The sequence below is a fragment of the Tiliqua scincoides genome, chromosome 1, assembly GCF_035046505.1.
Source record: "Tiliqua scincoides isolate rTilSci1 chromosome 1, rTilSci1.hap2, whole genome shotgun sequence".
Taxonomy (NCBI): domain Eukaryota; kingdom Metazoa; phylum Chordata; class Lepidosauria; order Squamata; family Scincidae; genus Tiliqua; species Tiliqua scincoides.
This window is the reverse complement of record NC_089821.1, coordinates 58,021,076-58,034,158: the sequence shown is the minus strand read 5'-3', so window position 1 is coordinate 58,034,158 and position 13,083 is coordinate 58,021,076. Positions and strand designations below refer to the sequence as shown.

The 13,083-nt window shown below is 42.7% G+C and overlaps 1 protein-coding gene across 1 annotated transcript in view; it reads right to left on the bottom strand.

Annotated features, from left to right (window-relative positions):
• The window catches only part of CHID1 (chitinase domain containing 1), a 98,487-nt gene extending 85,895 nt beyond the window's left edge, over nucleotides 1–12,592 (bottom strand). Inside the window, exons 1-7 of the mRNA XM_066635809.1 lie at nucleotides 12,510–12,592; nucleotides 7,606–7,752; nucleotides 3,921–4,070; nucleotides 3,588–3,720; nucleotides 2,176–2,220; nucleotides 1,159–1,265; nucleotides 196–257 (exon numbers count right to left, since the gene is read on the bottom strand). Of these exons, the coding sequence (XP_066491906.1) occupies nucleotides 196–257; nucleotides 1,159–1,265; nucleotides 2,176–2,220; nucleotides 3,588–3,720; nucleotides 3,921–4,070; nucleotides 7,606–7,719 (611 nt within the window). The 5' untranslated portion in view covers nucleotides 7,720–7,752; nucleotides 12,510–12,592. The remainder of the gene's footprint in view (nucleotides 1–195; nucleotides 258–1,158; nucleotides 1,266–2,175; nucleotides 2,221–3,587; nucleotides 3,721–3,920; nucleotides 4,071–7,605; nucleotides 7,753–12,509) is intronic.
• Between the last annotated feature and the right edge of the window lie 491 nt (nucleotides 12,593–13,083).

Sequence of the window (13,083 nt, the reverse complement as noted above, 5' to 3'; positions counted from 1 at the left end):
GCGGTTTCATGTAGATATTAAATAGCATGGGGCCTATTAATACTATTAATATAAGTATTAATAGTACTTGTGATTATAGGTTCGGAGGATTCAATACACATTGAAACATGTAGCATCTTAAAAATGTCCTTCAGTGGATAGAGAGTCGGGATAAAAATCTCTAAAATAAATGAATAAATAAAATCGCATACTTACGCCTGCTTTTGATTTCCTAGTTGGCTCCAGACTTCAGTCACAAAGCCATCAAAATTCTCATCCTAAAATAATGTACATTAGAGCCATTCAGAATAAAGGAAGACACAGATAACAGAGCATAACTTCCTTCTGATAATGTCAGACTTCCTTTCGCATATAGTTTTATACTGCTTGTAAAATCTCATGTTCCCACTGGCCTATGACTCCTTAAGCTTTGTCAGCTATGGTAGCACCCTTTCTGCTGTTCTTATGTACACTTTCCTGGGAGAAGGCCCCATTAGACAGAATGGGACATACTCCTGCATAGGATCGGGCTGTGTTACTGGTTTTTGTTTTAAATGTTGTCATTGGTTTTGTCTATACTCCACTGTATCCAATGGCAGAGAAATACATTTTAATAAATAGATGTTAGCAAATGTTACACACCATTGCACAAACAGCCATGGTGTCACTGTTAACCAAAGTATACACTGTGGTTATATGTATATGAAATTTAAAAAATATTTAAATTTGGAAAGTGCAGGCATTTAGCTTGGTTCCATATTTTCTCCACATATTAAAGGAAGTGATCTTACTGGGCACTAAAAACACATGTAAATATTTACTTTAACACCTAGGAGTACAGTTTTATTTAAGGACATGAAGCTGCCTTATTCTGAATCAGGTCATTGAACCATCTATCTCAGGTGTCTACACTGATTGGTGCAGCAGCTCTCCAGAGTTCTGTGCAAGGGGCTTTCCCACCCCTACTTAGTTGTTAGGGATTGAACCTGAGACTTTCTGCATGTAAAGTATATGCTCTACAACTGAGCCATACACACATACGCCACATTTATTCACTTCTGAGTTTGATATGTTAAACAGAATTAACATGTTACTTAAAACAGTAAAAACAGATGTCTTAATATATCACATACACCATTCATATTGCGCAGGTTCTTTACTTCTCCTGGGTAATTTTACCTTGGCTACTTGAATCATCTGACTGGAAAGCTCTTCTATCTCATCCTCACTGACAAACACACTCTCAAAGTCATGGTAACTCCAGTCTTCGAACAAAATCCTTGGAACTAAGGATTGAAAAAATTAAAATTAAACCACAGAAGTTGGCATCAATTCTCTACATACCATTAGAAGAATTGTTGTTCTATGAAGAAAGGATTTGGGATTATATTTTATAATATTGTCAATATTATGTGCCTCCTTGCCATCCACATTCCATCCCTCCCACAGCACCAAATAGATCTCCCCTCCATTCATGAAGTTCAATATGCTTAAGGTTTAAATATATTATTTCCATACTAAGTAAGACAAAATTATGGAAAACAGCCCCTCATGGCTGCCATTGTACACAGAGGCTCAAATTTTCTCCTGTCAAGAAAGGAAGTGAGAGAAGGGAAACAAATTTGGTCTTCTGCACATACAGCCATCTGACATAGGAATGGTGAAGAGGGCATGCTTGCCCACTGCTCCATCACAAGAGCTTTGGCCTAGGCAATCATATGAAACCTTACAACATCAGAGTAGATGCGACATGTGATTTATCATAACAGTTTTCCCATTTCTCTGAAATAGAGAGCTGACAACACCAGTTTAAGAATCTGTCAACCAGGTGGTACTAGTTTTCTTTAAAAAAAATACTGCATGCCTAGGGTTGTTATAAAGATTAAACTGAGCTTGGAAATCTTAAATGACCAAATGCAGCAACCCAGAATCAGTATAATGCTAAACCTCTCAAAGTTGTAACTCAAAAATTATTCTATTCATGAATTAGAGATCATCAGGATTTTGCTATTCTATTGTATCCAAGTTTTCATGATTGTGAAAACCATCCTGAGTTGCACAAAAGGGGCTAAGATGTGTTTTAAAAACAAACTGACTACAAAGGCAATTATGTGCTGACAGAAATGGCTACAATTAACTCTTCCTCAAAGATCTCTCAGCAAGAGAATTCAAATATGAAAGATTAACGCTAGTCACCTATTTTGATGTTTTTGGCATTCTTCCTGACTTCTTTCATCCAACCTGCAAAAAGACAAAACATGAAGATTAAATAGGTACGTGCCAAATTTCACCAGCCACATCTTCAAATACAGATATGCCTTTTCAAAAATTTTCACTCTGTAGTTGACAGAAAAAATAATGGCAGGATGGAGCATCCTGTAAAAAAAGAAAAGAAAAAAAAGAAAGCCAACTGGCTATACTCCAGAGCAGATTGCTAAGATTACTTGCTAAGCAAAGGTTTCAATCCCAGCACAGACTACCACACACATCTTACTTAATACAATAATTTTGGGGGTTTGCTCAATCAGGCAGGTACAAACTAGCTTGTAAAATTTATGCAAGGCAGTAAATATCATTTCAGATACAAAGGATCCTTATTGCAAGGTATTAACCTGGGCTACCAATATTTACTAGTCAATCTGTTGATAATTACAACAAACAGTGGTCTCACATGTAAGTGGTTGGTTTCATAAAAAACTGAACACCAGCCTAAGCTGGTCAGCTGTGTTTGAATTTACCTCCCCCCTCCCTGCTTGTGAGCCAGTAAGTTAATGTTTCTCATTAATTTCAACTGACATATGCATTGTATCTCTACCTTCAGGATCTGTTCTTATATCTCTCTATCTCAATTTGCGCAGCAGTCTTTTTCCCCTGTGGGGCTTATGTGTTGCATTTTTCGAATGTAAACATTGATTTGCAATTGCCAACATTTGCATAAGAGTGTTTATGTTCACTAAATTGTATCAGTGAACATTTGTTTCCCCTATGTCAAACGTACACTGACAGGCTCTAAATTCTTTGATAGTTAGCATTCACAGATGAACACTACTATGACCATTTGGGATATATGCCATAACATGGAGAAAAGTTCAAGTGAAATTCAATTTGTCTTTACAGTTCTAACAGAACTCTCTATTTTTGGATGAAGTTAAAGTAGAAGTTTGTAATTGAAATAAATATGCTGTGGCATTACATGGTCAGAAAATTGTGTTGTCTAACATATATCCAACTATAAGCAAATTTATTATGCTCCTTAAAATGAGGTGCCATGCAAGATTTACTCCTACAATCAAAAAAAACAAACAAGAAACACCCTGCAGTACAACTCAGAAGCCTCAATCTAAAGAATAACATGGCTAGTTACAGGCACTCAAGGAAGAGTGGGATTTGTGTTTCTTAAACAGCTTTCCCATACTGCAAACTTCCTTTGGAACCAAGGAAGTTTGCAAACTGCCACTCACAAGGAAGAAGTCAGAAATTCCACTGGGTATGCCCAAATAGCTCTTTGGATCACTGGATATTTACAAAATACAGATTAACACACTGGCAAGCCAAACTGCTAAATTACTAGACACGGATTACCAAGTACAGCATTTGAAGTACAGAACCTTGGTCAGCATCATGGAGCCCTGTCAGCTGGAATCTCTCCTTGCCCTTTCTCTTCACCTGCAGCCAAACCGGTGAGATGGTTGTAAATTTGTTTCCAAATATTTTCGCAACATCATAACCATGGCTGTTCCACTGTCAAAGGAAAAAAAAAAGGTATTAGGACCAGACTCACAAGTATTTACATCCTCGAGCTGTATCACATGTAGGAAGTATTAGGATGATGTTCCTAATCTGAAGTGAAGTTTTACTTTCAGTCATAAAAAGACTGCAACAGACTCGGCACTCCCACAATTGGCTGCATTTCAATATAATTTCCTTTTCTCCACACTTACAGGTGTAATATAGCCCAGTACATCTCCTAAGAAGGATCGGTCTCGTGCTTTTTTGGCACAGTAGCTTTTGTGTTCCAGTATAATATCCTTAGCTTTTGAATCGGTGACTACTAGACCACGGTCTTGCACGGTTTTATCTGAATGATGAGCCTAGAAAAAAGAAGTTCTTTTAGATTTACTGCTACAAAACATAACAGATAACAAGTTCTGATTGCTTTTAAATGGATTAGGCAAATGTAAGAAAAATATGGTCAACAGTGGTTCAGGAACCTGAGAGCTAAATAGAACCTACATGTACTAAAGGAATGCACCTCTGAACATCTAATGCTTCTCCCCTATTTGTGCACTTCTCAGAAATATCAGGTGGCCAACTGAAGAAAACAGAAGCTTGCACTAAACATAATTTTGGTCCAGCCTAAGAAAGCACTTCTTATGCTCTTGTGTTATTCATTTTACAGTTACACAAACACAAACAGCTATTAAGTTATATAAACTGCATCATTACATTCTGACAATTTCACATAAAGATGACAAATTCATACAGCTGAATAAAGACTTTGATAGTGTCCTCAGGCAGTACCTCTTCAGATACGAGAACATTGAAGAAAATCTTCATTTTGTCAAAGTTTTCATTTAGCACATCCTACATTTAGCTTTTCAATCTTTTTTTTTTTTTTTTTGCTTTTGCAAGTACTGTACTAGTTTCCCAGGCACCGCTTTTCGCAAGTACCACCACTGCCACTAGAGATGGTAGCTGCACGCAGCAGCAAGCAGTCTGATCCACAGTTGGGGCTTTGCTCTGAACTTCTTTCCCCAAATGCCTCTTCTGAGGAGCCAGGCAGTTGCACAGCCACAACTTGTCCACTAGTGAATTTGAGCAGTATGGATTAATTTTTAACCAAAGTGATTTAAATCATGATTTGTTGCTAGAGGAAAAAACACACACATTTAAATCACTGATGTAAATTCAGTCTCCCATTTTGTAATTCCTATATTTCTGGAACAAGTATGCACATGAGTCCGTTAACAATTAAACATAACTCTTCAACTACAGAATGCCTTTATATTGCCTAGAAGCTTTCACACTACACTATTACCTGCTTAGCAATCTAAGAGGCAATTGTGAGATTAATGGATTTCTGCTTGTGGCTATGCACATAGAAACACATGAAAGAACTCACACTTGGAGTAAGTACTGGATTTTACCTTTTGGCAACGAGGTCAGCAGAGGGACCTCCATCATCATGGGCTCTTTCAACAATGGAAGGAGACCTGCCCTCACAAAAGGTCCCCTTGCATGAGAACAATTCTCTTTCTGTTCACTGAAGGTTAGGCTCCAACCATAAGGGTTCAGAACTTTCCAGAAGCAAAGGGTGGTAGTTACTGGTGTACCCAAGTGGGAGCAAGGTGTGCAAATGCCCCGGGTGCCTGGAAGGTAGGAGCTTGGGGGGTGGTACTGTGACCCACTCATGCCCACAGAACAGTGGGGAGCTGCAGTGGGCTCCTGCAGCCACTCTAGATGTGGTTCCAACTGCATCTGATGGCCGCCCTCCTCTCCTCCCCTTCATCCCATTTCAATGTGCATCTTTGTTCTTCATTTGCTCCTGTCCTGCTCATCTGTGCACACACAATTCATATTGTTATGACCATGCTATTCTTTTATACCACATGGCTCCAATTAACATATGCTTTTATAACCTAGCCCTTGTCCATAAATGCAATATCACAGGCAGTGGCTATAAGCGTCCCAAGAATACCACATCTATTTACCTGGGTGTCTGAAAGAAGAATTTATACTTCTCATCTGACCAAATAAAAAGAAAAAAAAAGTTCTAGATGTTTAGAATAACTTGGCAGAAACGGTCTGGGAATTTCACACAGTGGGTGTTGTGCTGAAACTGATTTGAAAGTAACACTGTCTGTGTGCCTCCTTATTCAACTAGTGCAGCTGTAAATAAAAGGGTGCATTGTTTGCCTGCTACCTTGGAAAATCCCAGTGCCTGAAGAACAAAAGATTATGAAAACAATACTTGCGAAGAACACCACAAGAACAAAGAAGGATGTAAGAGCTCTGCATTGCTCCCAAGTTGATTCTTGCACAAGTAGGGGCTCCAGTGCCATTGGAAATGGTGTGTCCTTGAACACAGTGTGGAAAAGACAACTGATGCAGACATATCCTAATTTTTCTCAGACTAGCTGTCAGCATAACCAGAAATAACAGGGAAACATTAATAGTCCATATCTGAATTTCACTAGGAATTCAAGCAGTCATGCCACAGCCCACAAGCTGGAAATGAGATATTAGGATTAATGAAGATAGGCTGGGAAAATAGAAAAGACAAACAGTTGGGGGGAGTGGGTGCTTTTTCTTTTGTTGTCCAGTTGAAGAGCCAAACTAGATGTGCCCAGAACAGTCATATTTGTTCAGTCACATCTCTGCCACAATCTCATCTAACTAGATCCAAGGGAGTTGAATTCTCCACATGTTCTGTTGCCCCTGACACTTTCTCCCAGTCCAGCTGTATGTTAAAACTAGACCCACTATCCACTTTACACATGAACAAGTCAGATACATGAAGAAACAAAAACAGCTATTCTGGTCCTATTTACTTTGGCCGCAAGGTATTTTAGAATATGCAGCTACCTTCTAGGCAAAGGTCAATACTACCAGCTTCCAGAGCATCAGATTCAAATCCCCACAAACTGGATGACCTGGATGAGATAGCACTCTCTCTGAAAGAGCAGGTGCACACCCAGGAAGTCCTTCTGCATCCACAGCTATTCTTGAATTGCCAGGTAGTGGCTGTGACAAGGGGGGCCTTTGCCCAACTTTGCTGGGGTGCTGGCTGCAACTATAGGTGAATCAGTCGTATTTGTCTATGGTGGCCCATGTTCTACTGACATCTTGTGTAGACTACAGTAACATACTCTATGTGAGGCTGCCCCTGAGAACAGTTCAGAAGTTGCAGTTAGCGCAGAACTCAGCAATCCATACGGTTGCTGGGGCTTGGTGGTTTGACTCTGCCATGCTGTTCTCCAGTGGCTACATTGGCTGTCCATCAATTTCAAGCCCAATTCAAACAATTGGTGATTATCTTCAAAGCCCTAAATGGCATGGCACCAGGATTGTCTTCTCCCATATAATCCTGCCCGTCCTCTAAGACAGTCAGGTAGAGCTCTGTTTAGGATACCACCACCATCCAAGGTTAAGGTGGCAAGGCGCAGGGTCTTTCTGTTGTAATACCACACCTATGGAATGAACTTCCAGAAGATATGAGGACAGCCCATCTTTATACAGCTTTCAGAGGAGCTCAAAGCATATTTATTCCAATTAGCCTTTGAGGATAACCTGGTCGCTCTTTTCTTTTGAAAACCATTACTTACATATTCTGTCTTATTTAGTGCTGCTCCTATCTGGTGGTTTTATTTTGCAGCTATTCAGTGTTTTTTATTACGGTACTTTTATGTTATATTTTAATCCACTCATATGGCATTGATGCCAGTTGGATTTAGTGTTGCCTGCATTGTTTATATTCTGTATATTTCATTTTAATCTATTTTAAATAATGTATATATTTATTTTGTACGCTGCTTTGGATAAAGCAGGATAGAAATCTTTTACGAGAATAAATGAACATCTTTGCTAACAAGATATGGATAGTTAAGTTCAAGTATGTTCTCCTACCTTCTCCTCCAGGGTTTTTGAGGCAGCTTTTTTTGCATCTGTCTTTGACAACGTAGCATCAACCAGCAGAGAAACCAGGGCAAAAACCAGAAGTCTGGTACAGATGCATCTCATGGCACCTTTAGCTCTTCCAGTCACCTTGACTTTCTGTGGACAGAGAAAACAGAAGCAAGAGTGTGGTTTGCTAGGCAGCAATCTAATTCTGATTAGTTGTTGCAGCCAAAGATGGATGTGTCAGGGATGTGGCCCCCTCCTTCAGCAAAGAACATATTTTGCATGCATGGCAGAGCCTTCCCCCCCCCCAACATCTCCAATTAAAAGGATCTCAGGAAACAGGAATGGGAAAGATCCCTGCCAGGGATTTCAAAAAGCCAAGAAGTCAGAGTAGACAACAGGTAGACAAAGCAATGGACCAGTGCTACTTGTTGAGAAAGCGTAAATTTTCTCAACAGCCGCAGATGTTGTTTCCCTGCAATTCTCATGCTACCTGGGGCAGCAATAACACCCATAACGTTTTTTTTAACCAGACATAACCGCATTTTTCCTATATAATTAAGTACTTATCTAGAAAGACCCTCAGATGATCACTTTTCTCAGTTAATTGCATACATTTTAATTTATCCAAAGCAAATTAGTTCCTGTTAGCCTAAATTTATAGATGCCATTACTCTGGGAATGCCAGGGCCATCCTTAATGTATCCAAAATGAGCCTGAGGAGTGAGGTTAACTGCTCTTCAGCATGCAACACCACTAATAAATAAAACCGGCTTGTTTCAGCCACAAATTATCCCATCATGTTTCTGATTGCCCAGTTCAACAGCTTTAAAGTCTCTTCTCAAAACTGCTCAGCTCTCCTAGTCACAAATCAATGAACTATGCATTCAACAAAGGAAAGTTGCAAGAAAATGAGCAGCCCTATCTTTGCTTCCAGACACCAGCATAAAGACAGAACACAAATCCAAGAGCATTTTCACACATGCCACTAAATCCTTTTAAGCTCTCTGACTTGCAAATTCAAAAGGTGCTATTATAGCACAAACCATTAAAACCTATTTGCTCAAAATATGTCCCATTTCCATGGGACTAACTTCCAGCTAAATGTATACTGGACTACATTGTTAGTACTGTGCAATCTTAAATATCAAGAATATTGTTGAGTCATTCCTTAAAACTAGACAAATATCTCCTTGAAAGGTCCGGTTCACTCTGCAAGACTTGAAAATATCATTACAGCTTCCTGAAAATCAATGGATTAATTGGGCCATAAGGTTTCAAGGATCTGGTACACACATCTTTATGACACAATAAATATGATAGCCTTTAAGTGCTACAAATCTTGATTGTTTTTGATGCAACAGACTAAGAGCCCAATCCTATCCAACTTTCCAGCACCCTGGTGCAGCTGCAATGCAGCCTGGAGGTAAGGGAATAAATGTTCCCTAACACTGAGGAGGCATCTGTGACTGCCTCACCACCAAAGGATGCAGCACATGCCTCATTGGCATGGCTGCACTGGCCCTGGAAAATTGGATAGGCCCTCACCTGGTAACTCCTCTGGAAATTCTAGCCATTGTTGTACATGCTAGATACTATAATTATTACTTAGTACCCACACCTGATGGAACCCTACTTCAAACAGATGCCATCCATCTACACTTCCAGAATATAACTGAAATTGTTACCAACATACACAAAAATGATAAAAAAGAAATTACTTGCAAAATGAAGTCTCAGTTGGATGATAATATTTTGAAAAATTGGAGCTAGAATCAGCGACACTGAATATATCAGGAAGATGCATTCAAGCTGGACTAGATGGGCCTTTGGCCTGATCCAGCAGGTCTCTTATGTTCTTAAACACAGAATCATAAGAATTCTGCAACAGAGAGCCTTGTTGATCCAGTCTGCAAAGCCCACATGTATGGCACTTGGTTACAGTTGTTTTAACAACTGCTCAATGAATTGCCTCCTACACAGACATGTACCACCTTTTAACATCCTTTCAACTGGCAAGTCTGTGTGCACTTAATTGAAAGCAACCTCCACTGAACAAAACGGGACTTACTTCAGGACCAACACACCTAAGGATTGCATGTTGGCAACCTTCAGTCTTAGAAGACTATGGTATCGCGCTCTGGATGGTGGTTCTCGCACAGCATCTAGTGTGGCTGAAAAGGCCGATTCGGGAGTGACAATCCCTTCCACACTGGGAGCAAGTGCAGTCTGTCCCTGGTCTGTCTCCCTGGCTATGGGCCTTCCTTCTTTGCCTCTTTGCCTCAGACTGTTGGCCAAGTGTCTCTTCAAACTGGGAAAGGCCATGCTGCACAGCCTGCCTCCAAGCGGGCCACTCAGAAGCCAGGGTTTCCCACCTGTTGAGGTCCACTCCTAAGGCCTTCAGATCCTTCTTACAGATGTCCTTGTATCGCAGCTGTGGTCTACCTGTAGGGCACTTTCCTTGCACGAGTTCTCCATAGAGGAGATCCTTTGGGATTCAGCCATCATCCATTCTCACAACATGACCGAGCCAACGCAGGCGTCTCTGTTTCAGCAGTGCATACATGCTAGGGATTCCAGCTCGTTCCAGGACTGTGTTGTTTGGAACTTTGTCCTGCCAGGTGATGCCGAGGATGCGTCGGAGGCAGCGCATGTGGAATGCGTTCAGTTTCTTCTCCTGTTGTGAGCGAAGAGTCCATGACTCGCTGCAGTTCAGAAGTGTACTCAGGACGCAAGCTCTGTAGACCTGGATCTTGGTATGTTCCGTCAGCTTCTTGTTGGACCAGACTCTCTTTGTGAGTCTGGAAAACGTGGTAGCTGCTTTACCGATGCGTTTGTTTAGCTCGGTATCGAGAGAGTGTCGGAGATAGTTGAGCCAAGGTACACAAAGTAATGGACAACCTCCAGTTCATGCGCAGAGATTGTGATGCAGGGAGGTGAGTCCACATCCTGAACCATGACCTGTGTTTTCTTAAGGCTGATCGTCAGTCCAAAATCTTGGCAGGCCTTGCTAAAACGATCCATGAGTTGCTGGAGATCTTTGGCAGAGTGGGTAGTGACAGCTGCATCCTTGGCAAAGAGGAAGTCACGCAAACATTTCAGCTGAACTTTGGACTTTACTCTGTCTGGAGAGGTTGAAGAGCTTTCTGTCTGATCTGGTCCAGAGATAGATGCCTTCTGTTGCAGTTCCAAAGGCCTGCTTCAGCAGGACAGCGAAGAAAATCCCAAACAAGGTTGGCACAAGAACACATCCCTGCTTCACTCCGCTTCGGATGTCAAAGGGGTCTGATGTGGAGCCATCAAAGACAACAGTGCCTTTCATGTCCTTGTGGAAAGATCTGATGACGCTGAGGAGCCTGGGTGGACATCCAATATTGGGGAGAATCTTGAAGAGGCCGTCCCTGCTGACCAGGTCGAAAGCCTTCGTGAGATCTATGAAGGCTATAAAGAGTGGCTGTCGTTGTTCCCTGCATTTCTCCTGCAGTTGTCTAAGGGAGAATACCATATCAGTGGTAGACCTGTTGGCTCGGAATCCACACTGCGATTCTGGATAGACGCTCTCTGCAAGTACCTGGAGCCTCTTTAGTGCAACTCGGGCAAACAGCTTTCCTACTACGCTACGGAGAGAGATGCCACAGTAGTTGTTGCAGTCACCCCTGTCGCCTTTGTTCTTGTACAGCGTGATGATGTTTGCATCCCTCATGTCTTGAGGTACTCCACCTTCTCTCCAGCAAAGACAGAGGATTTCATGCAGCTCAGTGACGATGATCTCTTTGCAGCACTTTAGGACTTCAGCAGGGATGCTGTCTTTTCCTGGTGCCTTGCCAAAGGCAAGGGAGTCCAGGGCCACGTGAAGTTCTTCTAGGGTTGGTTCACTGTCAAGCTCCTCCAACACAGGCAGGCACTCAATGTTGTTCAGCGCTTCTTCGGTGACTAGCCGAAGGGACATCTGGTCCCTAGGGATTAGGCTCAGGGACATCTGGTCTCTAGGGATTAGGCTGCCAATTACTCTGTTGCCCTACTCACAATCAGGATGCCCTTTCCTCCCTTAGCCAAGCCATTGGGGGGGGGGACTCTCTCTTTAGTGGTCTGAACACTGCACAACAGGGTGACAAAACTTGTGGACTAGTTACTACAGCTACTAGTTAGTAAGCACACACTTGTGTGCAGTTACTAATGAAAACTACTAGTAGTAAACTAGTAGACCCAGATGCTGGGAAAAATTAAAGACAAAAGGAGATGGGTGCAGAGGATGAGATGAGGATCCTGCAGAGGATGAGATGGTTTGACAGTGTCACAGAGGCAATGAACATTAATTTGGGCACACTCTGGAAATTAGTGGTAGACAGAGGGATCTGGCATGTTGCCATGGGGTCCATGGGGTCACAAAGAGTCAGACACGACTTAACAACTGAACAATACCACTAGAAGTAACTATTAAGGGCACACTCCTAAACAGGTCTACTCAGAAGTAAGTCCTATTTTGGTCAATGGGGCTTACTCTCAGGAAAGTGTGGTTAGGATTGCAGCCTAAGTTACTGATAAGTAACTATTAACTATTAAGTTACTACTACTAAGTAATTCACTCCTAAGTTACTAGTGGTATGTACTAGTAATTGCAAACTAGTGTGTGCAGACCGACTCAAAGGAAGCATAGTTTATGGAAGGAGAGAAGGAAAACGAAGGGGGAAATGGTCATGGGGGACCCCCCACACACCACTTAGGACTGAGAGGAAGCTCTTCTTAAGCTGCAGCCGGAGCAACCAAGTTGCAGCGCAGGCAGCCCAGACAGAAGAGCTTCTCTGCCCCTCTCCCCTTCCACGCAGCTGGAGCCACCGGATCAAACGCTCCGCGCCCCCGTCCCGCTTCAGCAGCGGGGCTCCTGCCCGCAGCGCGGCACCCCCTCCCACCTGGTTAGGGACGCGTGCGGGTGGCTGGTTGGTTCGCACCCCCGTTTCACTCTCCGCAAACCGGATCCTCCTCAACTCGGAAGTGGAAGCGCCAGCGGGAGGACCAGGTGGCGCACGCCTTTTAAAGGAGCCGCGGTGGCGCCGCCCCCAGTGCCAGTCGCAGGTTCCGAGGAGAGGGGCAGAGGGGCGCCCTGCGGAACTCCTTGCCACGGGAAGTGGTGATGGCATCTGGCCTGGATGCCTTTAAAAGGGGAATGGACAAATGTCTGGAGGAAAAATGTCCATCAGAGGTTACAGGCACATGCAACCTCCTGGTTTTAGAGGTGGGCTACCTCAGAATGCCAGATGCAGGGGGTGGCATCGGAACGCAGGTCTCTTGGGTGCTCCCTGAGACATCTGGTGAAAGATACAGGATGCTGTACTAGATGGGTCCCCTAGTTCTGGGGAAGGTCTCTTGGGTGCTCCCTGAGACATCTAGACGCAGGTCTCTTGGGTGATCCCTGAGACATCTGGTGGAAGATACAGGATGCTGGACTAGATGGGTCTTCTAGTTCCCCTAGTTCTGGGGAAGGTC